Here is a 24,212-nt window from a genome sequence, read left to right as displayed (position 1 = left end):
ACACACACACACATATATATATGTATATATATATATATATATATATATATATATTCACATCATCATTGATAGTCATATTTTAGTACATCTTTCTCTTCATGTTTTTGGTTTAATTGAGCTTCATTAGTTCACTATTTTGATGTGTTAGTTTAGATTTGTGTTAGTAAGTCATTTAGAATTTAAATGTAAATCTCTCTTAATTCTCACCATAATTTCTTGTTTTGACACAGTTTCTTGCAAAGACCATATTTAGAGCTACACTACTCGGAATTGAACAAAATTTGTGTCCTTGGAAAGATAAGAGAAAGATCTATAACTTATCTGATGGGAGAAAAGTCCGGTTCGAGCATCTTCAGGCCCAAACTTTCGTCACAATGTTGTGGCCCTGCACTGAAATTTTCAGAATTTGATTGTATTATTGATATTACTTAGTTAGGTGTTTAGGAACCTCATTAGGGAGTTGGGCCCTAATTAAGCCCAATTATTTTGTTTTTAAATAGAAGTTATGACTTCATGTACAAAATCTCTTCCCTCATTTTTTTTTACAATTCAAAAAGTCTCTGTTCTAAATTCTTTCTTCTCCTCTCTTTTATTTACGTCTCTCTACCTTCCATCTTCTCGTATTTTCTGGTTTTGGCCGAAGCAAGCATGATCATGAAGTAAGGCTAATCCATCAATCGGTTCAAGGTTTCAAGAACTACATTGCATCTGAGTTTCGAATTAGGCTCTATTGAATTCTCTCCCTTCCTCCTCTTTTCTGATTAGGATAATTATATTTTTCATGATATTGAATTTTTGTTTGCAACCTAAATAGAGAATGAGAATTTCAGATTTGAAATAAATGAATTCACCTAATTCAATCAATCAATTGTTCTGAATTTTGTTAGAGCATTGGATTTGCGATTGCAGTTCTTGTTTCAATGGAATTCATAATCTAGATTTAGATTTCGGATTGTTAATGTCAAATTGAATTAGTGTTGATTGGAAATTCATTAGAATTGTATTCGTGTAACAATGAGAATTGCATTGTAGTGATTGAGATCTTGAATTGGTTGAAGTTCATATTTCGTTGGAATTATTCTTTGTTCTTTTCTGTTGTTTACAATTTAATTCAAAACAATCCTCCCCCAAACTAACCTGAAACTGCATGATGGAACCAGAAATTAAATGCATTTTATGTCCATGTGAGATGACTTAGGTTTACTCCTTCTATTGCAAAATTGTTGAGAAAATCTAGTTTATTTGATACCATTACGATGTTGTTATCAATCATACAACAATGCACATTCAAACATCAATTCACATATATTTATATTAATAACCAAAACGTTATTACAAAATCTGAGGTGTTATACCATAGCCTTAGAAGCTTTATTTATCATGAAGTACCTTTCACAACTACAGCCGTGAATCTATAGCTATAGTTGTAGAGTTAAAATATGCACATATTTCCTTGTTTTGAAGAATCGTATAAGAGGGGCTCTTAGAGAGAGAGACACACGATTAGAAAGACACAAGGTTAGAGAGATGCACGTTTAAAGAGAGAGAACCAAGCAAAAAATAGAGTGAACGAAGACGTAAAGAGGATTGCTTGGGAACGAGGATCACATCTTCATTTCTTCTTGTTGTTGTCATAATTTTATTTTGTATCTTGCTATGACCCTCATCATGAGTGGTTGATTTCTTTTAGATTGGATTCAATATAACTCTTAACTCTATTACTTCTTGAGTTTATACGATATTCAGTTTGTTTACTTGAGTGTGATTGTATTATTAATGCTTAATTCGGTTTGATCACTCATTTTATGATCTTTGGCTTTTGAATGTGGAAGTAATAGAATTGGAATCATATTTATTCAATGAAGATAAAAGAGTTAGAAAGTATATTTGAATCCAATCTCTTTCTTGCATAAGGTTTTCTACTAAATTTCATTTTGTTGCTTTTATATACTTTAGTATAAATCAATATTTCAATCATGCTCTCCATTTTTTTATACAAATAAGACATGAATTTACTTGTATCACCAAATCCTTTAGAACGATACTGTATTACTACAATGAAACTTAGTCCGCTTGTCAGGTGTTTTGAAAATCATTACAGATGTCCAGGGTGATATCCATAAAGCTTGTAACATCGATCTTGAGTATGACCTAAAAGTCTACAATGTGCACACAATGATCTATTTTTCTTTGTTGACTTAGTCATGGAAATATCTGTAGAAGGTTGAACAAAATTAAGATTTCACAACAAAAGCAACTTGATTATTCACATGAAGTGAATTAGCAGAACTAACGACTCATTGTTTCTCTTCTTGGAGAATTATAGAGAAAACTTTGGCAATAGAAGGAAAAGGATTGATCAACAAGATCTGACCTCTAACATTGGCAAAGACGTCATTCAGCTCCATAAAAAATATGAGGACATATTCACGATGCAAAACATCTTGTAAAGATTTTACTCCACCACAAGAACAGTTCACTAAAGGTTTATAAGTATTCAAATCCTCCCAAATAATCTTCAATTTTGTGAAGTATTGAGAAAAGACAATGAACCTTGAGACAATCAATAAGAGATTTCTTCAATTTAAAGATTCATGGACCATTGATTTGCGAGAACCGATCTTGAATTTTTCCAAATTGCTACAACTGAATCAACATAAACCACACTTCCAACATTATCTTTGAAAACAGAGTTCAACAACCATGTGCTAACAATGTCGTTCGTAGATTGCTAAGTCTTAGCAAGAACAAAATCAACAACAGGATCTGGTTTAGACAAGGAACCATCAATGAATCTAAGTTTGTATTTACCAGTCAAAGCTAAATGCATCAATGTACACCATGAAGCATAATTGTCTTCTTGTAGTGGCTGTGAAACCAACATCAGCCTTGGATGATCAGAAGGGTGCAAGATATATGAATCTAGAACAACATGTTGCGAAGATACCGCTATTGGAGAATAAAAATAAGAACGAAAGAAGAATCAAAGATAGCGTGAGAAAGAAAAACTAAAACAAAAGTCTCAGAGAGAAAACTTCACTAATATCATATTGAGAAACAGAATAAAGAAAAATAATCAAATAAAATTGTACTAGATAAGGCCCTTTTCGTCACTCTCAAAACCAGAAGAAATCAAATACTCCTTCGACCTTATTCTAGGACAAGTAGTGTCAACAACCCTTCGGCCTTGTCTTAGGACGAAGGGTATTAACCAACTTTTTGACCTTATCCTTGGACGAGAAGTACCAACAACCCATTTGGCCTTGTTCTAGGATGACGAGTATCAACCACCCTTTAGGTCTCATCCTTAGACGAGAAGTGCCAACAACCCTTTCTACCTTGTCCAAAGACGACAGGTATCAAACCACCCCTTAGGCGTCATCCTTGGATGAGAAGCGTCAAAAACCCCTTCAGCCTTGTCCCAAGACGAAGGGTATTAACCACCCCTTCAGCCAATTTACAATAAATTAACATTATGATTAGGTTAAATAACCATTAAGAAAATGATTAATTATTTAAATTATCAGATAGTTAATTCAGGGCTAACTCATCGAGTCCATTAGGCTCAATATGTTGCCTATAAAAGAAAAATAACAGGGACATGTACCGGGTAGACAAAAGAGTATTAAATAGCATTTATTGCTCTATATTGAATACTTACTTGATCGTCGGAGTGTTATTGCAAGTACTTGCCCTCTTCTCAGAAAACTTGGAACTTCATCAAAAATACCCTAGCTGAACGTGAATACAAGAAGCAGAATCAGAAACCTTGATAGAAAACAGGTGTATCCTAAACAGAAACAAAAATCATTTTCACATCATAGAATTTCTATTTATACAACCAATGATTACAATAAATGAAAACAACAAATAAAAAAAAATATAAAAGTCAAATAACTTTAACTAATTAAGTTAATTAAAGTAATTAACTTAATATATTTTTTAATAGAGTGCTTTTTGGGTCTTAGGATATTTAAGTCTCTTTTAAATTAATAAATAAGATTCGACAAATAAAACTAAAAATTATAATAATAATAGTAATAATAAATATAATAATTATCAAGTGAATTGAACATAAATTAATGTTTATAAATATCATTTTAATCTCTTTATCTCTTAGCTTATTAACAACTAATTTTATTTTATATTTTATTTAAATTATTGTGTTAGTTCAATTTTGATCTTTTAAATCTTATTTGATTAAAAGTTTTTTTTTCATTTTTTAATTAAGCAAATTGTCATCCAAAAGATAATATCATCTTCTTTTTCCTCCTCCCCCTTTAGCTACTGCCACTGTCGACAAAGAATTCAAAACGCAAGATGTGTGGATGCTCCTCGTCATTTTCTCTCTCTTTAAGATTTGTGTTTTTCTTCAACGTCCATGTTCTGTTGTTGTCCCTTGATGCTTCCTTTACCATGCTTTGCTACTTCTTTCTTTCTTTCTTTTTCCTATTAGAAGGGCTTAAAAAAGCCCATACCATGCTTTACTACTTCAACACTGTATATAAAATTTTTAAACACTATGTTTTTCTTACATTATTTTCTTATTTTAAATATAACAAGTTCTTTTTATTACATAATAATTAATAATATTATATATAAATTACTCTATCATTTATAAATATTAAAATTATAATATTTATATTTTCTCTTTTTTTTTTAAAAATCAATTATACAATAAAATATTTTTCTTAGAGTTCAACACCCTCAACTAATTTTTTTTTCAATTCCACTCTTTCATACTTCAAACACTTTTTAATTTTTTTTTCAATTTTATACTTAAAAAAGAAATATCTTAAAAAACCGTGTGACCTTGATTTTCTAGTTGCAATTGTAAAAGTGGGAATTAAAATTCATCTTGGTCAACTATGTTTATTAAAAATAAAATTTTAAAGAGACTAAAACATCTAAGTCTAATTGAAAATTTTGAAATAAAATATTTTTCATTCATTCTACGTTAATGTAGAATAAAATAATTTACAATTCTAATAAATAAATTATAATTATACTTTATTTTTACATTATTAAAGGCATTTTTGTAATATCACAAGCTAAATGACAGGAAAAAGATTCCTTCATGTTAGCGCCTGAACATGAGGGAATCCTTATTCACGTTAACAGCATTTCCTTATTACAAAATGTTCATTATAAGAAAAGTGTACGGATAATTAGTCAGAGAAATATGAAAGTACTGATTTCTTAAAATATTGAAAAAGTGTGTGTAATTTGCCTTTATATGAAATTATTGCAAAGACGATCAATTTCAAGTCTTCGCAATTGTTTCACGTTTCAAGTCTTTGCAATTGTTTCACGTTTCATATTCAAAGCGATTGCCTAATTTTTCAACTTACTAGAAAAGGGTTAGGAAAAAAAAAATGATATATAACAATCATATCTTTCCATGATAAATCATTAAAAAGTTATTATTTTAAAATTACAAATTCATTTTATATTAGAATATAAGTATGATAAATTTTAAAAGTTATAATATCAGATACAATTAATATATGACGTATAAAGTTAATATTTATATACTTTATGTTATATTATGTCAAACTACTTATCCAATACATAATATTTAAATTAAAATATAGTTCATATAATACATGTAAGAATGAAAATATAATTGTCATGTTGAAATTAATTTTTTTATTTATTTTTTATCTTTTTTTATTTATATACTTGTTTAAATTATTTCTACCTTTTATTTAAAAAATTAAAATAAATGTTTTAAATATTTTTATAAAGTTACATAACTAATATTCAAAGTTATTTTTAAATTGCGTATAGTTTAAAATAAAGGAAATTGGAGAGAATGGTTGAGTACACCAACACATGAGCTAAACTTTCTAGCATGCAAAATGGGTTAGATAATTAATATACAAACAAAAGGGCAGTCAATAAAATCAAATAAATTAGCATAGTTAGACTTCATTATTCTTACAGTTTTCATGATTGGAATGTTCAAAGTCATCGTGACATTAAAAGGTTAAATATTACAGTATTTTCTATATAAATTCATGAAAATAAAAATAAAAAGATATTTTCTAAATGTAAATTGTCTCTAATTTGTTTTTACACACACATTATGCTTTTCTCGTTACGCATTTTATTATTAAATAAAGTATTTAATAGTAAAATTGACTGAAACTTACTGTTAAATACTGTATTTATTTACATTAATTAGAATAACATCACTATATTTACTTAAATATGATAATAGAAATATGTCAAATTATAACTCAAATCATTATGAAATTTTAGTATAAAATCTAAATTAAAACTTAAAATATCTATCCAATTTATTTTTGCAAAATTATACAATTACTATCCAACTTTATAACATTTAAATATTTATTTAACATTTTTTATAAAAATATAATTTGATAATTATTTTGAAGATTAAATATTAATGTCATTATAAATAATAATAATTAAAATTTTATTAAAATTCATAATAGTAACTGGAAAAAGATACAAGAAAAAAAAAACTGATGATAGTTATCAATATATATATGTATATATATTGCTCGCTGTTTGTCAACTAAAATATAATTTGTTACGAACTAATAAAACATAAATATAATATAAAGATTAATTCTTAAAAATAATTCAAATAATATACAAAATAACAAATCGAATCATTCATTCTAAAGTCAAATAAAATACAAATATATAACATAATATATGTATAAAATTATTTATCTAAAATTTTATTTTAATTATGTACATGCTTATGATATATATGTACTGAACTCGTATTCATGTTCATCAAATATTTTCATATATTTATTAGGTATATGATTTTTCATATTATGAAAATTTTTGAAAAAATATTATTAAAGTAATAAATTTAATATCTAAAAATTAATTTATATAATATAATATATATAAAAATTGGTCTTACTTAAAATTAAATGTTATATTTAATAAAAGAAGGGTTTTCTTCAACACTGCCATAAGATTTTAATTTTAATTTGAAATTAATTGAATCATGTATCATATATATATATATATATATATATATATATATATATATTGTCTTAAATTTAATGTTAAATAAACATCTATATTTATCTTATTTGACAAAATTATTAAATAATTACTACAAATAAAATCATAAAATTGCACTGCAGCTTTCAAAAATGTATTAGAATTTAATTAACTTACTAATATAATTATATGCCTAAATATATGAAATTTAAAATAATTTTAATTTTTATGTAATATTTTTTATAGGATGATGGTAGTGATATAAAGTTATTACTTTTGTAACTTTTTAATATTATAGACACTTTAATATTTTTTTAAGTAAAATCAAATAATTACTTTTAAAGTCGTGTAAGACAAAATGTTTATACTAAATAATATATTAAAATTGATTATAAAGATAATAATCATAATATATAATACCATTATTTCATTGTTTTGTTTATAATCTGCTATGAAATGTCGTAAATAAAGATTCGTTAGACAATATAAGTACTAAAATAAAAGAGAGCAACTTGAAAATAATATATTTAAATGAATTTTCAATTATAAAAACTTAAAAAGAGAGAAAATAATAACATAAATAATAACTTTATAATATATTATAATTTCTTTTAAAATCATATAATAATTCTTACTTTCTTATTTTAAGTAGCAATATAACAAAGAAGAGACTAATTATAATGAATAAAAGAAGATTTGGAAGAACGAATAATTTTAGTAAAATAATTTTTGTTAAGATTATGTAAAATTTAAAAAAAAAATGAATATTATTTTTATGTTTTGTTGAGATAATTAATTGTCTTATTATATATATTGTTATTAATTTTTATTATTATATGTTTATATATTATTACCTCAACGTTATATTTTATCTTTAAAAACTGTTTAAATTTTATACATGATTCGTAAAAATTGATATCAATTTAATTTTTTAAAAATTATTTTAGTTTAAATATTAAAATTAATTTAGAAATATAATGAAATATATTAGTATTTTAAATTTTAAATAATATAAAAAAAATATACAATGATGTATCGCCAATAGACATGATTGTTATCTTCTACGTTTTCTGACCATTTTAGTATGTTGGAAAAATTAAGTATCCATGTCGAATTTGAAAAGTAAAAAACGGGTAAAGACTTTAATAAAGCAAAATAGCACTTAATATTTATTTATTTTATTTCTGCACAGACTTTTCTCAATATAATGTCCTTTTCTTTTAACTGTTTGAGAGTGATGAAAAAAAAAAAAAAAGGAACAACTCTAACGTACCATTTAAAAATGCCATTTAAAAATGCCGTTAGTAATGTAAGAATTAAGAATAAATAGTTATAATTATTATTTCATTAAAATGATAGATAATCCCTTTCAACATCGTAATTGTGTCAAGTTGTCTCCTGAAGTTTTAGTGAGAGCAATTCATTGATTTTTATTTTTATGATTTCAATTACTATTATAACTCAAAAAGAATCACAATTTAATATATTTTAAGTTTTTAGTTAAAACTTAAACAGTGTGATGTCTTATTTAAACAAAAAAAAATTTCAAATCGTAAGCAGTAAAAAATATGAATAAATAATAATAATAATTCTTCGCTTGGGATGCGAAAGATCACACGAAGGTAGCCCTGATTCTATATCACATTCTTCAGAGAAAAGAACGCTTTTTAAAATTAAAACAACTATGTTCTAATTATCCAGTGTATGGATTTTATTTTATTTTAATCTTAAAAATCTACTCTTGTAAAACTTTATTGTTTCCTAGTCTTTGAACAATAATGAACAACTTATTCATTTGGCCACCTTATCAACTGTATAAATACTGTTGTCGATCTTTCTTGCTTCCAAAACAAAAGAGAAACTTTAACACAGTTTCCGATCTTGGTTTTATTCTTATTCAACGTTGTTTCACAGCTGCAAAATTACAATGAGTAGTTGTATTCTCAAATTATGTTATGCACTGTTGCTGCTTCTGTTACAAGCTGCAGGATCCATGAGTGCAGAAATAAAGTGCATAGAGAGTGAGAGACAAGCACTCCTCAACTTCAAACATAGCATCTCACATGATTTTGGCATGCTATCTACATGGAGCGACGATGACAGTAATCGTGATTGTTGCAAATGGAAAGGCATTCAGTGCCACAATGAAACTGGTCATGTACACATGCTTGATCTCCGTGGTGATCAGCATACACAATATTTGACTGGTGCATTCAACATCACTTCATTGGTTCACTTGCAAAACATGGAGTATTTGGATCTCAGCGATAATTATTTTCTATGGAGTGACATTCCAGAAGTTATTGGCTCGTTTACCAACTTAAGATATCTCGATATCTCATATTCTTATTTTGCTGGGAGAATCCCTTGTGAACTTGGAAAGCTTGCACATTTACAATATCTGGGTTTAGGGAACAATTTTCTCGATGGAGAAATCCCTTATCATCTTGGAAATCTGTCACGGTTGAAGTATCTTGATCTTAATGGAAATTCAAATTCTTTTTTTGGAGCAATCCCTTTTCAGGTTGGGAATCTTACTAACTTGCACACTCTTGGGATTGGTGGCAATTTTGATGTTGAATCTAAGGATGCACAGTGGTTGTCTAATCTCCATTCCTTAACAATTCTTGAGTTGAGTTCATTACCTAATCTTGGCTCCTCCCATTGGCTACAAACAATTGCCAAGCTTATCCCAAACTTAACAGAGTTGAGGTTAGTTGATTGCACTCTTTCAGACACTGATATTCAATCTTTGTTTTATTCTCATTCCAAGTTTTCCACTTCTCTTACCATTCTTGATCTCTCTTCCAATATGCTGACATCCTCAACGCTTCAACTCTTGTCCAACTTCAGCCATAATCTCCAGGAGCTTTATCTTTCTCGTAATAACATTGTTTTGTCATCTCCTCTCTTTCCAAACTTTCCTTCTCTGGTGATCCTTTACCTTCCATATAATAATATTACATCAGTTGTATTTCAAGGTATCTTCAAATTCAGCCCAAAACTTGAAAGTTTATATTTCCTAAATTGCAGTCTTACCGATGAAAGTTTTCTGATGTCATATGCTTCCACCATGAATTCATCATCTTCTCTTGTCACTGTTGATCTCTCCTCAAACCTGTTGAAATCTTCCTCTATATTTTACTGGCTCTTTAACTTCACCACCAATCTTCGTACCCTTTGTCTTCGTGATAACCTGTTAGAAAATCCCATCCCTGATGAATTTGGGAAAGCATTCAACTCTCTTGAATATCTCGACCTCTCTTACAACAAGCTAGGAGGCGAGATTCCATCTTTCTTTGGGAACATATGCACGTTGCAGACGCTAGACCTCTCATACAACAAGTTGAGCGGGGAAATTTCTAGCTTTATTCAAAATTCTTCATGGTGCAACAAACACATATTCAATGGTTTGTATTTAAGGAATAATCGGATTACTGGCGTGATACCTGAAAGCATCAGATTGCTGTCTGAATTAGAGTTTCTGTACTTGGGAGGGAATTCTTTGGAGGGCGATGTCACTGAATCCCATCTCAGTAATTTTTCCAAATTAAGAGGTTTGTTCTTATCGTACAACTCGGTGTCTTTAAAACTCTCTAGCTGGGTTCCTCCTTCGCAATTAAGTTACTTGTTCGTAGCATCATGCAAATTAGGTCCATCTTTTCCTGGTTGGCTTCGAACCTCAACTTCATTGAATTTTTTGGATATTTCTGATAATGGGCTTAACGGTTTCGTACCAGAATGGTTTTGGAACAACTTGCAGTATATTAGTAATCTGAATATGTCACACAACAATCTCACAGGTGTGATTCCGAATTTCCAGTTAAAGCTTCCTCTAAGACCATATATACATCTGGAGTCAAATCAATTTGAGGGCAACGTTCCGTTATTTTTACTACAAGCTTCCGCGTTGATACTCTCCGAAAATAAATTTTCGGATTCGTTTTCATTCTTATGTGACCGAAGCACAGCTACAAACTTGGCCATTTTAGATTTATCGAACAATCAAATGAAGGGACAACTCCCAGATTGTTGGGAATCTGCACGCTCATTGTTGTTTCTTGATTTAAGCAACAATGTAGTGTCAGGGAAGATTCCTATGTCCATGGGCACCCTTATTCAATTGAAAGCTTTGGTTTTACGAAACAACAATTTAACGGGTGAATTGCCTTTTACTTTGAAAAATTGCGGCAATTTAGTAATGATGGACGTGGGTGAAAATATGTTGTCCGGTCCAATACCATCATGGATTGGAGAAAGTTTGCTGCAATTGATAATCTTGAGCTTGCGAGGGAATCACTTCCTTGAAAATATTCCTATTCAACTTTGCAATTTGAGACGTATTCAAATGTTGGATCTTTCGAGGAACAACTTATCAAAAGGAATTCCAACATGTTTAAAGAATTTCACTGCAATGTCTGAAAAGAGTATCAACATGAGTGAAACTCGAAGTCATATATATTGGTACAATTATACTTACAATGGAATTTATGGCTTTTTCTTTTCAAATTACTATGAACTTTATATAACATGGATGTGGAAAGGTGTAGAGCAGAGGTTCACAGACCCAGAATTGATTCTTCGGAGCATTGATCTCTCATGTAATAATTTAACTGGTGAAATACCAAAAGAGGTTGGATATTTGGTCGGATTAGTTTCTTTGAATTTATCAAGAAATAACTTGTGTGGAGAAATTCCTTCTGGGCTTGGAAATCTAAGTTCACTAGAATCTCTCGATTTATCAAGAAATCATTTATTTGGGAGAATTCCTTCTTCTCTTTCTCAAATTGACAGTCTAGGAAAATTAAACTTGTCACACAACTCTCTTTCTGGAAGAATCCCATCAGGAAGACATATGCAAACCTTTGATGCATCCAGTTTTGAAGGAAATGTTGATCTTTGTGGTGAACAACTTAACAAAAGTTGTCCTGGAGATGTGACAATAGTAAAGCCTCAAGAAGCAACAACCGCTGGTGAAGATTCTACTTTCTATGAAGGATTATACATGAGCTTGGGGCTTGGATACTTTGTAGGCTTCTGGGGCCTATTGGGGACAATACTACTTTGGCAACCTTGGAGAAATGCTTATATGAGGTTCTTGAACACATTCACAGACTATATACATGTAATGATTGTAGTGAATATGGCAAAGTGGCGCAAGTGACTTGAAGATTATTAGGTACGTTCTGACTTCTTTACTTCAAAATCATACTTTTTTCTTATGTTGTAGATACATCAATTAATAATTGATAATCATGCAGAAAAAGTTAATTTGTATTTCAAATTAATGCTTATATTGACATTAATCTAATTGTTAGAATTTAATAATTTATATCACCCCAACTTATCTAATTCATTATCCTTTACTCGTATAATTATTGCTTAATCTAGAGTGTTGTTACGTAGAAGGGAAGAAAAATGGAATAGTTTATGTTGTTGAAATGTTTAATTTTGTTGAATAATTCATTTAATGGTATAGATATTTGTATCAAAATTATGTAATATATTTTTATTTATGAAGTACTGACTTTAACTTATTATTTTTAGTTGTCAGTAAATGTGATTCGTTTATAAGTAAATATCAGTAACCTATGATGTAAAAGATGCTTGTAACTCAACTAACAATGGGATGTGATGTGATGATGATGTCTGGGTTTCAGCCTCCACCAGGTCAATATTAACATTCTCCTAAGTACCTGCACTTCAGATGAATCAAAAGTACAAAGATGAAAAAGCAACTACAAAATTAACATTATAAATGAAAATTGAGGACTGTAAATAATCAAAATGATATTTCCTTGTCTTTTCTTTTTTCATTAAAAGTGGTTTCTCACCTAATTGTAGGGTATAGCACTTCTTGTAATTTAGTATGTCTTCCTTTCAAATTTGCGTAGTTTAATTCTTAACAAATTAACTGCGTGAGTACAAGCTTTTTTCTCCAACACTAAACCATGCTTGTCCTCGTGGATCATAGATATGACTCCCAAATCACTTCAATTCATCTGTTTTCACTTATTTTTGGGTGCTACCATCTATTTTTGTTTGGGAGACCTGTTACAGCATATGTGTGTTCCTCCTTGTTTTTTTGATCAACACCTCAAAAATAGGTAGTCAAATGTTCACACCTCAATCGGTTGGTGCTCTTGCTGGAATTCCAACTGCAAATGTAGTTCCCCTGCTAACAGTGTGAAACTATGAATAAAATTTAAAAAATTGCTTAACGTTACAAAATTATGATAATTAAAGGTTAGATTTATTTTTGGTTTCATTTAAATAAATTCAAATTTATCTTTATTTTTAATCCATCACACTAATATTTGCAGGAGTGCTACTGACCCTGATCTGGGACGAAAGCATTGTGGATTTTCACTAGTGCAAGATACTTAATTTAATTAACGTGGGAGTTTAGAACATAAAATGTGGTTTGCATTTAAATAATGAGTTACAAAATCTTGATTTAAGAAACTTACTATGATCTAGTTGCCTTTTGTTGGACAATGTATTTGTAATGTTTATTTCTTTTTTCTTTCCTAATATTTTGTCTTCAAGTTATCTGTCTAGATTTTTAAACTATAGTCCCCACAAACCAAGTGTGCCAAACTAACACGAGATTTTTTAGTGTGTTTTGTCCTCACTCGCACACTTCTCCCAAGAACTTTTCAGAAGGTCACCCATCTCATAATTGCTCCGAGTTAAGCACGCTTAACTTTGGAGTTATTAAGTGATAGACCACCGAAAAGTAAATACATTTTGTTGGTATAGGTAGTCCTAATCAATTCCTTTAAACTATCTTTAACTGGATACACAGTCTCTGGATCCTCCTCTCATCTCGATGTAAGTTCGATTCATTCATGTGTTCCTTACCGCCGAAAGCCTGTCAGGTAGCCGCTCCTTGTATGTGCTATATTACACCGACGATCACTCTCCGCCCTCGCCTAGCGCGTGGGTGTCACAAATTGAAGTTATATATAAACCAAACATTATTGCATTTTTGTTTTCCCTAATTATGAGATGGAGGTGGCTTTGATGCTATTTAAGTGCCCTCAAGGTGGATTAATTGACGGTGGTAGTTACATTTCTATCCTAGACATTGCCCTTAGCTAAGTATTCATTCCTAAATGCTTTGAAGTTGAGCTTACTTCTTCAAAATATTAAAGAAATTCTAGCTATTTTTCTTTTGCGAGAGTGATCAGTGAAACATGTAATTAAGAAATTAAAGTTTTGTTTGAAAATTTGGAGGAGGAAGAAAGGGAAGGACTTGAAGGGGAGGGGAGGGGAGGGGAGGTTCAACACTTCCCTTGTTTTGATGTTTCATATTGAGTGGAGAAAATGATAAAAGTTTTAATTATATAAATGATTATTTATATTTTTTTATTTTTATAAAAAATAAAAAGTAAATATTTTTCTTTCTCAAAAAATTAATACTTTTAAAAATAATATTTTTATTTTTATAATTTTTTTTAAAAAATTCACTTAAAAAATTAATATTTAGAAAAAAAGTTATAATCCTAATTGTGAAAAAGTATGAGAGGGTAAGAGAGAGAAAATCTCTGAAAAACTCTTAAATTGAAAAAAATTAAAAAATTAGTGTTAGGAGAGCTTCAAAGAGTTTAGAAAAACTTTCAAAATCTTTTCTTTCTAATTAAATAACTCACAAACAAGCATTAACTCCTCATAATCCTCCCTTTCCTTTCTTTCTCCTTCCTTCTCCTTTTAAACTCAACTCTCAGTCATAGCTTAAGATTATAACTCATAAACTAGCTACATTTGTGGTAAGAAAGGAGATATTGTATTGAAGGTGACCATATAAATCATGTCATTTTATAAGAGAGTGATTGGTAGTTCTCCGAAGCAATGTTGCACGCAACATATATTACATTACGAAGAGAATTTAGCTGTATAGATCTTGTTATTGCCAATCTTCATATTACTGCTTGAAATTTTCGCAATCTCATTAGTAGTAGTAGGAGTCGTCAAGTCTCACGAATTGCCCTTATAATTTTTGTTTTCCATTATTTTTACGTTGTTAAGTTCTTATCTTTTATTGCCGATAGATAAAATCTCTGTGCATATTTCTTGAATTGTGCTATATTTCTCCTCTAACTTTGTATACTAGACGTATTTAGTAAAATTAATTAAAAGTTTAAAAATTAGCTAGAAACTAGAAATTGAAAAATGATGAATTAGTTAGTTAATTTTAAAATATTTAATAATATTATTTGATGATTATAAAATGATATAAAAAAGGCATAAAAAATTATAATAAGGTAAAAAAAAAAAAAAAAGCTAAGAGCTTTTAACACACGTGCATCATAAAGCATTGTTTCACCAAATATTATCTAAACACTCTACGTTACTAAAATAAACTAATTTCTAAATAAGTATAACTCAGTCAAACAAATTCTTAAATTAGTGAAATAAGTTATAAATTAATGTAAAATTTACTAAACACACATTGTATTTTATTTAGTCAAAATTTTAAACTGACTCATTCGAACTACAAACTATAAATAAAGCCATTAACAATTTTTTACCTATAATAAAAGAGAAAAACACAATTCCATTGAGATATTTATATGAAAATTGAACTTAATTAAATTCAATTTAATGTAGCATACAAATTACTATTAATATTTTTAGTTTCTATATTTTAACAAATTTTTAGTTTTAGTTAAATATTTTAATAAATCATATTTTTAATCTCTCTCACTAACATAGTCAACCAAAATTTGATATTTAGCAATATCTCAGTAGACTAGATCAACAATAAAGATTAATTTTTTTTAAAAAAAATAAAGACTAAAGTAAAAAAGAAATTGGTAAAAAATGAAAAAAATTTAAACCTATTATTAATATTTATCTGATGTAGACATAGATGATGTAGAAAGTTCAGGACTTTGTACATCGGTTGTTAAAAATTGATATAAAAAGTGTCACTTTCTACATCGGTTGTTTATAATAACGGATGTAAAATTTTTTCTTAATGTTCATCTTCATCAATGACATCAATATTTCTCTTCTCTGAGAGTTTTATTGTTCACGTCAATATTATCAATATGTTTTCTTAAGTTAAATTAAAATCCATAAACATTAGTGTTTATGGTGTTCGTCGTGTTCTTCATGTTCATCGTGTTCTTCAAGTTCATTGTGTTCTTCAGGTTCGTCGTGTTGATTGTATTCATCGTGTTTGTTGTGTTCATCGTATTTGTTGTATTTTTCGTATTTCATTATTGTTCATCTTTATTTGAATCTAAAATATAAAGAACATGCAATGTTCATTAAGTCGTTTAATAAGAAAGAAGAAGCAACAGAAAGTGAAACAGCCAAAAAAATAAAAGAAATTAAAATAATTGATGTACTTAAAAAACCATTGCCTTTTGTCCACCTAGCTAAAAGTTTCAGAAACTTAAGAAAAATATGTGTTTGAGTTTCCAATTTATGCTATTTCGCTGGCATGTATATGAAAATTTAAAATTTGAATTGATTCTACATCGGTTCCTAGAAACAACTGATATAAAATGTACATTTTACGTCGGTTGTAAAAACAAACGATGTAGAAAAGTTTGCATAAATTTCAAAAATATCACCGCATTTTTTTTAAATCAGTTATTTTTACAACTGATATAGAAAATACTTTTTACATCGGTTCTTTTGAATATCGATTTAGAAAATTTTGCGTAAATTTTAAAAATATCACTGCATCTTTTTCTACCTCATTTTATAAAAAATCAATGTAAAATTCTGTTGTAAAAAGTATTTTTTTGTACTAATGTCAGGTTAAAAAGAAATTGAATGTGAATGTTTGCAGTTAGAATGTTTATTTTGTTCAGCATTCCCTTTTTCATATTGGTTTGGGTTAATATTTATTACACTGAAATTATAAAGTATAATAAATATTTTTTAATAAAAAATTATTATTATTATTAACGGTTTGTTTTTATTCATTAGTTAATAAACACCCTTTTTATATATTCAACAAATTTTTAAACTAAATAAATCTAAGTTAAACTCCTTGGTGTCGTTTGATTTACATTCAACTTATATAGGATGTTTATTAGATTTTTTGTATTGTCCAAAATATCTCTATTAAGTTAAATAATAAAAAAATATAAAAAGGAAAAACATAAAAAATAAACTATAAAATTAAAATAAATCAAATAAGAATAAAAAAATAATTTTACCTTCAAATATGACACCTTTATATAATAATAACAATAATAATAATAATTATTATTATTATTATTAAATATCAAAGATGACAAAACAAAAGAAAAAAAATATACATATGAAAATATAAAAATAATTCTATTTATATTCATACGTGGCTTTAGGCAATGATCATAACATACAAAAATAATAAAAAGAAATATATAAATGTCTAGTAACTAACTATTAACAAGCTAAGCTAATTAAAATAATTAATTTAATATATTTTCTAATACTTTCCCTCAAGTTGGCAAGTAGATATTGAGGATGCTAAATTTGAAAATAAGACCATGAAATTGAGATGCAGAAACATAATTGAAATTTAACATGAATAAGCTTCAACAAACTACTAGCAACTCTTTTGCAAATGAAATGACAATCAATCTCTCCATGTTTAGAATATTCATGAAGAATAGGATTGAATGAAAGATGAATAGGCGATTGACTATCAAAGAACATCGTGGAAGAATTAAGATGAACTTCAAAATTTTGCAACAATGTTAGTAACCATGAGAGCTCACTTGCCACAGCAGTCAAAGCTTGTTATTTAGCTTCTATTAAAGAACAAGACATTGTAGGTTGCTTCTTGGATTTCCAAGTGATCAAAGAGTTTCCAAGAAAAACACAATACCAATAACACTACGCCTTATATATGGACTATAATCAGCATCAACATAAGCCATTTCCTAATTTAATTACTAGAATAAGAGACTGATAAGTTCCAAGTTTTAGTTAATTGTTGCATGAATTTGAGCACTTATTTACTTCAATATATTGAATTTAAATCTCAATTTTCTTTCAATTTAGAACAATTTAATTTAAGTACTTTATTTGACTTAAAAATTGAGATGAAGGTTTTTCTTAATCATCTTTTGGTAAAATTCTTAATTATTAGGAGTGCAATAAATGTGGAAGGCAAAGACATGAAGAGTGATTCAAATTCTTTTCCCCTTAAGCGAGAATTCCTCACTTGAGCGATAATGTTTATATTAGATTGGAGCTTCTGTTTTGTTTTCACTCAAGCGGTAATCTCTCACTTAAGCGAGATGTTCTTGCTTGAACAAAATTTCATTTATTCCATTTTTAAAAAGAATCAAAAGAAAAAAAAAGAAAAAAAAAAGAAGAACAAGGAAAACAAAGCAATTAAGGGAGAACTAGGGCAAGGAGCATTGGACATCAATCCATCTAATCACTTTTCTCTTTTTCTAGTATTGTAATGGTTACTATAGGTAGCTAGATCACTTTTGAAATTGGATGCTAGATTGAAACTCTTTTTCTTAATGGTTACTAGATCTCTTTTTCTTAATCTTTTATTCTAAAATATTTTGATAATTTATATATAGTATTTCTTTTCTATAAATGTTAGTGGTTTCATTTTGTTCTTAATGCTTGATTTTATTCTACGTAATAGTGTTTTGATTTAGGGTTGAAGGTTTAGTTGGAAAACAAACTTTGGAACTAGATTGAATGAAACCTACTCAATATATTGTGATGCTAGGGATAGGTTTCAATATATTAATTGTTTCTTCATTCTTATTTTTAATATTGGAGGATTCATTAAATAATTGAGGAAATCGTTATTCATTGGATACTCTTAGGAACCTTATATGTGAGAAATTGATATAAGAAAACATTAAGTGAGTACCTCCACATTTGTAGATTTGTGCCTAAATGTTTATTCATCAAAATATGGAGGAGAAAAAAATGATGAAATTCAATCCCAGCTCAATCCATAATATTTTTATATTTGTATTTACCTTGTTTCTATTTCTTACATGATTGAATTTGTAACAACATCATTTTTATTCCCTTGCTTTTGAGTGAAATAGGAGTTTTGGTACAGGACTTCTCGCTCAAGCGAGACAGATATTTTCTGGACTGGGCATTCTGGAGCAGTCTCGCTCAAGCGAGGTAAGCCTCGCTCACGCAAGAGAGGACAAAGTTGTCTCAATTGTCTTCTTGTAACGCCTTATATTTCTTTCCTTAATATATGATAAATTTTCATAAAAATTTAAATGGTAAAGTGAATTTTCTTTCAAAAACTCTCTAATAAGAAAGAGACATTGAAATGATATAAGGTTCATAGGGTAAAATTTCATTAATTCATAAGTACTTTAGAAAAACAAAGATTCTAAAATTTTATCAGCAACAAAAAGAAATAGTAGTTTTACAACTGTTTCAAAAGAATGCTATAGAACTGAAAATATCCATTACATAACTCAAAATAACTAAGTCCTATAGCAGTTCTCATCCATCCATGCATTGTGAGCCTAGTACTATTCGTCCTGGTTTCCTGAAAAATCTTGTGTAAGGGTGAGTCTCTACCTTACCACTCATACATATCACATATTCATGACAAAACACATCTTATCACAATTAAGAAAACATCATAACATTACATATCACAGTGTCATATAAAGCATGTTCTCATCTCAACTTGTATTGTATTCCACAGATTCACAATTTATTTTACTTTCTTTTATCTGCGCTTACCGCGCCTTGTGGCCACAGTTATCCGATGCTTCTATCCCGAGGTCTTACACATCCATGTAAATAGTCGCCGGATGGCCCAATGCAATACGAATACAACACATGCAATAGACGGTCCCTTAGCAAAGGTAATGGTCAGGAGTCAAGTCGAGAAATGAGTGTGTGGCCATGTGGTGCATTCGAACACAATATTCCGTGCACAATCCCGAATGTCACTCACCACCCTACATTTCCCCAAGATATCCCATATCGTCTCCATCTTCCACTTCCCATTGTATCTCTGTAACTATTTACATCATATCCTTTTTCCATCTCATACTCTTTCAAGTATATTCACATGTTCACATATGTCATTTCTCATGTTCACAAATATTTTTTATTATATTTTCACATACTTTTTATTATATACATCAAACCATGACATATTCACAATACACATTATTTTTACATGAAACATAATATATTCAAACATGAAACATCCATCTCTTTGTATATTTCATATCACAAAATCATAAAATCATATCAACCATTCTCAATATACCTTATCATGCCTTATTTGAACGTAATATCACATTTTCACTATGTATTCATCGTAAAATCACATAAACAACTAATTATTCTCACTTTTCACCGATTATTTTTCATAAAGCAAGGATTATTCCACATATAATCACATACATGACAAGATCTATGAGAATACAAGTAATAAACATAACAAAATGATAAAGTAGAGCCCCCTTACCTCAAAACAGAGCTTTTACAAGGATTTAACTAAAGATTTAACTCTAGAACATATTTTTTCCTAAGAATATCATGAACATCTATAAGAAAAAGAAGAAGAGAAATGAACGGTAAATCTAACTTCAAACTTAGAGAAACTTACTTGAAATCCTTTAGAACGGACGTAGAATCACAGATCTGAAGAGAAATCTAAGTTTAGGAGGTTTAGTATGGGAGAAAATGGCGAGATATAGCCTTAGAACCTTTGAGAACCTTGGATAGGAGTGAAGAAATAAAAATTTCATCTGAAACCCCTTTTTATAGAAAATTTTTGAAAGTTACTGTTCACCGCTGGAATTTACTGTTCACCGCAGGAAATACTGTTCACGCTGAAAATACTGTGCACACATATTGTACACGAACTGTATGCGTACTGTACGCGGATGTGACGTTAGCCATGATGTCATGATGATGTCACTGATGACATCATCGTCACTGTGCATACGCAGTTTCACTGTTCATACGCGGTTTACTGTTCATAAGCGGTTTCACTATTCATACGTGATTTACTGTTCATAGGCAGTTTTATTGTTCACATTTTTTTTTAAAATATAAATTCTATCAAAATCTATTCCAATTATACTTTAACAAACCTCATTTTATTTAAATCAAAGTACAGGATGTTACACCTCTCGCTTAGGCAAGAAGGGAGCTCGCCCAAGTGAAATAGAGTTTACCCAGGCGAGGTGTTGCAGAAAAATATGAAACTCTCTAAACTCGTTCTCGCTCAAGAGAGAATACTTCTAACTCAGGAGAGGATATTAGAAAAACCACTGTCTGGTTAGCTCGCTCAAGCGAGGAAGAGCTCGCTCAAGCGAAGATGTGCTCGCTCAAGCGAGATCACGTTGGTTTGAAAGGTATTTAAGGACTTTTGCGTTGAGAAATTTCAGTTATCACCAGAATCACTTCTTCTTCTCTAATCTCTCTGTTTTCTCCCTCTCCCATCCTAGAGAAAGTTTCTGATACCTTTGAATCTCTGTTAGATTTGAGCTCAACGTCCTTTCTTCTCGGATCTAATTAAGTTTCTAGAGCCCAATCTTCAAATCTAGTTTTTTTTTTTTTTTTTTTCTGCTGTTTCTCCTTCTAATGGTAATCTCTTCTGTGACGTTAGAGAGAATTATAGTTCTTGGGAAGTTTTATCGATTGAAACATGGAGTTTCTCCCTAAAGCTCATGAAGAACTTAGTTCTCAAACTCATTTCCAATTAAGGGGAGTATTCTCGAGCCTTAGTCTTATTTTTATATGTAAGGACATGAGTAACCTATTTTAGTAATAATCTACAAACTTTTATGAAACCATATAGTAATAATCTACCTATTTGGGTTTATTCGAAATCAATAGAATCAAATTATTAGCAAAAAGTCATGGGCTAGAACATCATGAAGATATTTTATGACAGCTATTTGAGATGTATATGAGTTGAGTGAGAAAAGGTAGAGACTACTGAACTTTAGGTTAAAAGACTTTATTAAGACCTTTGGAATATGATCTTTGATACATTATATATATATATATATATATATATATATATATGAAACTATACGATTTGGGCTAAGTCAGAGGGTGTCCGACCCCGGCACATTGTGTACTAGTGTGTTACTGCTTTATAAAGGTTTGTTGAAGTGATAAAACATTATGATTGGGATGAATTGTTTGATAATGTGTTATTGTTGAGATATGTGAACTATTGAATATGTTTTGATTAATCAAATCATAAGAAAAGAATGGTCATTATGACAGTGAATAAGGATGTATGAGTATGACTTCTGAAAAATTATGTGATATGAGAAAGTGATGATATGTGTGAAGGAAAGAAAAAGGAATACTAGTACGTGTGTTACAAATACACCGATTAGTGCAATTATGATATATGCGTTGTAATACATCGACGAGTGAGATTATAATACATATGTTATAATACATTAATTAATGTGTTTGCAATATATGTATTAGAAGAATATAAAGTGATGTGCCATGGTTGAGATATGGTATGGATAGTTTAGGGATACACTAGGGTATAAGGTCTGGAGTTGATTGTGGAAATCTGAGAGAAATGAGAGTGGTAAATGCAGTTCACTGATGTGTACATGATGTAAAAGTGGGAAGCATTTATAGGCCTCACGCTCAATTCTTTACTGAACTCCTAACTATACCTTTGTTTGGAAGGCTGTAAATGCACACATTGTATCCGTGTGTGGTTTAGCTTACCAACTACTATCTATGTTGTGTAAGTCCTTCGTAACTAGAGAGAGTATGTTGGCAGTGATTTAGGGGCCCAAGAGTATCTAGAGTACCGTTAAAATGATGAAATATTCAGTTTTGAAATGGATAAAGTGGCACGAAGTTATGGATTGTATGATGATAGTTGGTTAAGGGTAAAGTGATGTGCTTTCATGTGTGGTTATTGTATGTTTGATTGAGAAGTTATGTTTGGAGGAGAATTGATGTGAAAGGATTAACTATCTTTAAATAATTAAAGAAGTTGTTAGTGTATGATAGAAGAAGTAGGGAATGCATGTACTTTGGATATAAATTAATAACTATTTGGAACCAATATGATAAAGTTGAAATGGATTGAATAATTGAATCACCATATTAAACAAGGAGGAATAGATATTTATTAATCAAATGATGAATGAATTGTTAGAAATTGACTGTTCCTAAATTATTATATGTGGCTTTTGAAAATATATTTTGCATTGATTTCATTATTTTATAAATTAAGATTTAGTGGGCAAAGGATTCTCACCCTTACAACTATTTTTCAGGTAAAGAAGGTCGATCCGTTCTAGGGTCATACTCGCAAGGAATAGTAGAGAGAGAATTGCTCTGAAGAGTTTAATTTATTTAAGGGAGAATTGTAAAGATTTTTATTGAATAAGTTTTATTCGAAATTATTTACCCTATGCAATTATATTGATGAAAGTTTTTAACTTGGAATTAAAACCCTTTGATAAATCTACTTTGAAGAATGAGTAATATAATAGTTTAATTTTTCTTTAAATTGTGAATTAAAAATCCTGGGAAATATATAAATAAGATTTTAAACTTTACACAAGTTCACTAATGGAATATATATACTCATGAATATTTTCTACATTCATCTATCTTTCACTTATCTTATGAAAATTATGTTAGTATTTCTATATTTAAACGTGAAAATTATATAAATAAATATTAGGGTGTTATAGAATTTCTCACCTATAAACAAATGTGTGCAAACATTAATTCATCTTTTGGTTGAAAATTTTAATTAGGATAAAAGAAATTTTTGATATATCTTTGAATCATTGTTAATACAAGAACCTCTACTCATTTACTAAAATGAAAACTTGGTACCCTTACCAAAATTTCAACAAGTTCTTTCGCACCATTATCGGGGATTGCATTAGTTTGACTAATTTTATTTTATCCTTATTAAAATTCAAATTTTTTGTTTTTGTATAGTTTATACTTTATAAATTCTTTACTCTGGGGCTAATTTCTTTGCTCAGATCTTGTTTTATCGGCGAGGAAAAACTTCTGTTGAGCAGCTCATTTTTTATCTTGAGATTGAAAAGACAACTAAGAGAAATAGGAGTGAAGCTAGAAGCAAAGAGAGCAGCATGAGAGTCCATCTCACTTTCACTCTCAACTTGTAACAAACCTATCTATGTCAAAATCAATGGGGGATCAAGGTCCACATCCACCTCAAAGAACTTTGGGAGATTATGCCATTCAACAAAGATCAAGACATTTCTCTA

At 29.2% G+C, this 24,212-nt stretch overlaps 1 protein-coding gene across 1 annotated transcript; it reads left to right on the top strand.

Annotated features, from left to right (window-relative positions):
• The first annotated feature begins 8,986 nt into the window (after positions 1 to 8,986).
• On the top strand, positions 8,987 to 12,157 carry LOC113866829 (receptor-like protein EIX2). The gene is made up of 3 exons (XM_027501628.1): positions 8,987 to 10,338; positions 10,417 to 11,291; positions 11,496 to 12,157. The coding sequence occupies exons 1-3, from the start codon at positions 8,987 to 8,989 to the stop codon at positions 12,155 to 12,157; spliced, it is 2,889 nt and encodes a 962-aa protein (XP_027357429.1).
• Positions 12,158 to 24,212: the final 12,055 nt, after the last annotated feature.

This window comes from Abrus precatorius, unplaced genomic scaffold (genome assembly GCF_003935025.1).
Source record: "Abrus precatorius isolate BTA unplaced genomic scaffold, Abrus_2018 Scaffold5, whole genome shotgun sequence".
Lineage (NCBI taxonomy): Eukaryota > Viridiplantae > Streptophyta > Magnoliopsida > Fabales > Fabaceae > Abrus > Abrus precatorius.
The sequence above is the reverse complement of the archived record's forward strand: the minus strand, read 5'-3'. Positions and strand labels throughout refer to the sequence as shown.

Bases quoted from the DNA above. Each gene is read 5' to 3' on its own strand.
- LOC113866829 (XM_027501628.1), top strand. From the start codon at position 8,987: ATGAGTGCAGAAATAAAGTGCATAGAGAGTGAGAGACAAGCACTCCTC. The intron at 10,339-10,416 runs GTTGAGCGGGGA...TTTGTATTTAAG, and splicing joins CTAGACCTCTCATACAACAA to GAATAATCGGATTACTGGCG. The intron at 11,292-11,495 runs ACTTCCTTGAAA...ATGGCTTTTTCT, and splicing joins CTTGAGCTTGCGAGGGAATC to TTTCAAATTACTATGAACTT.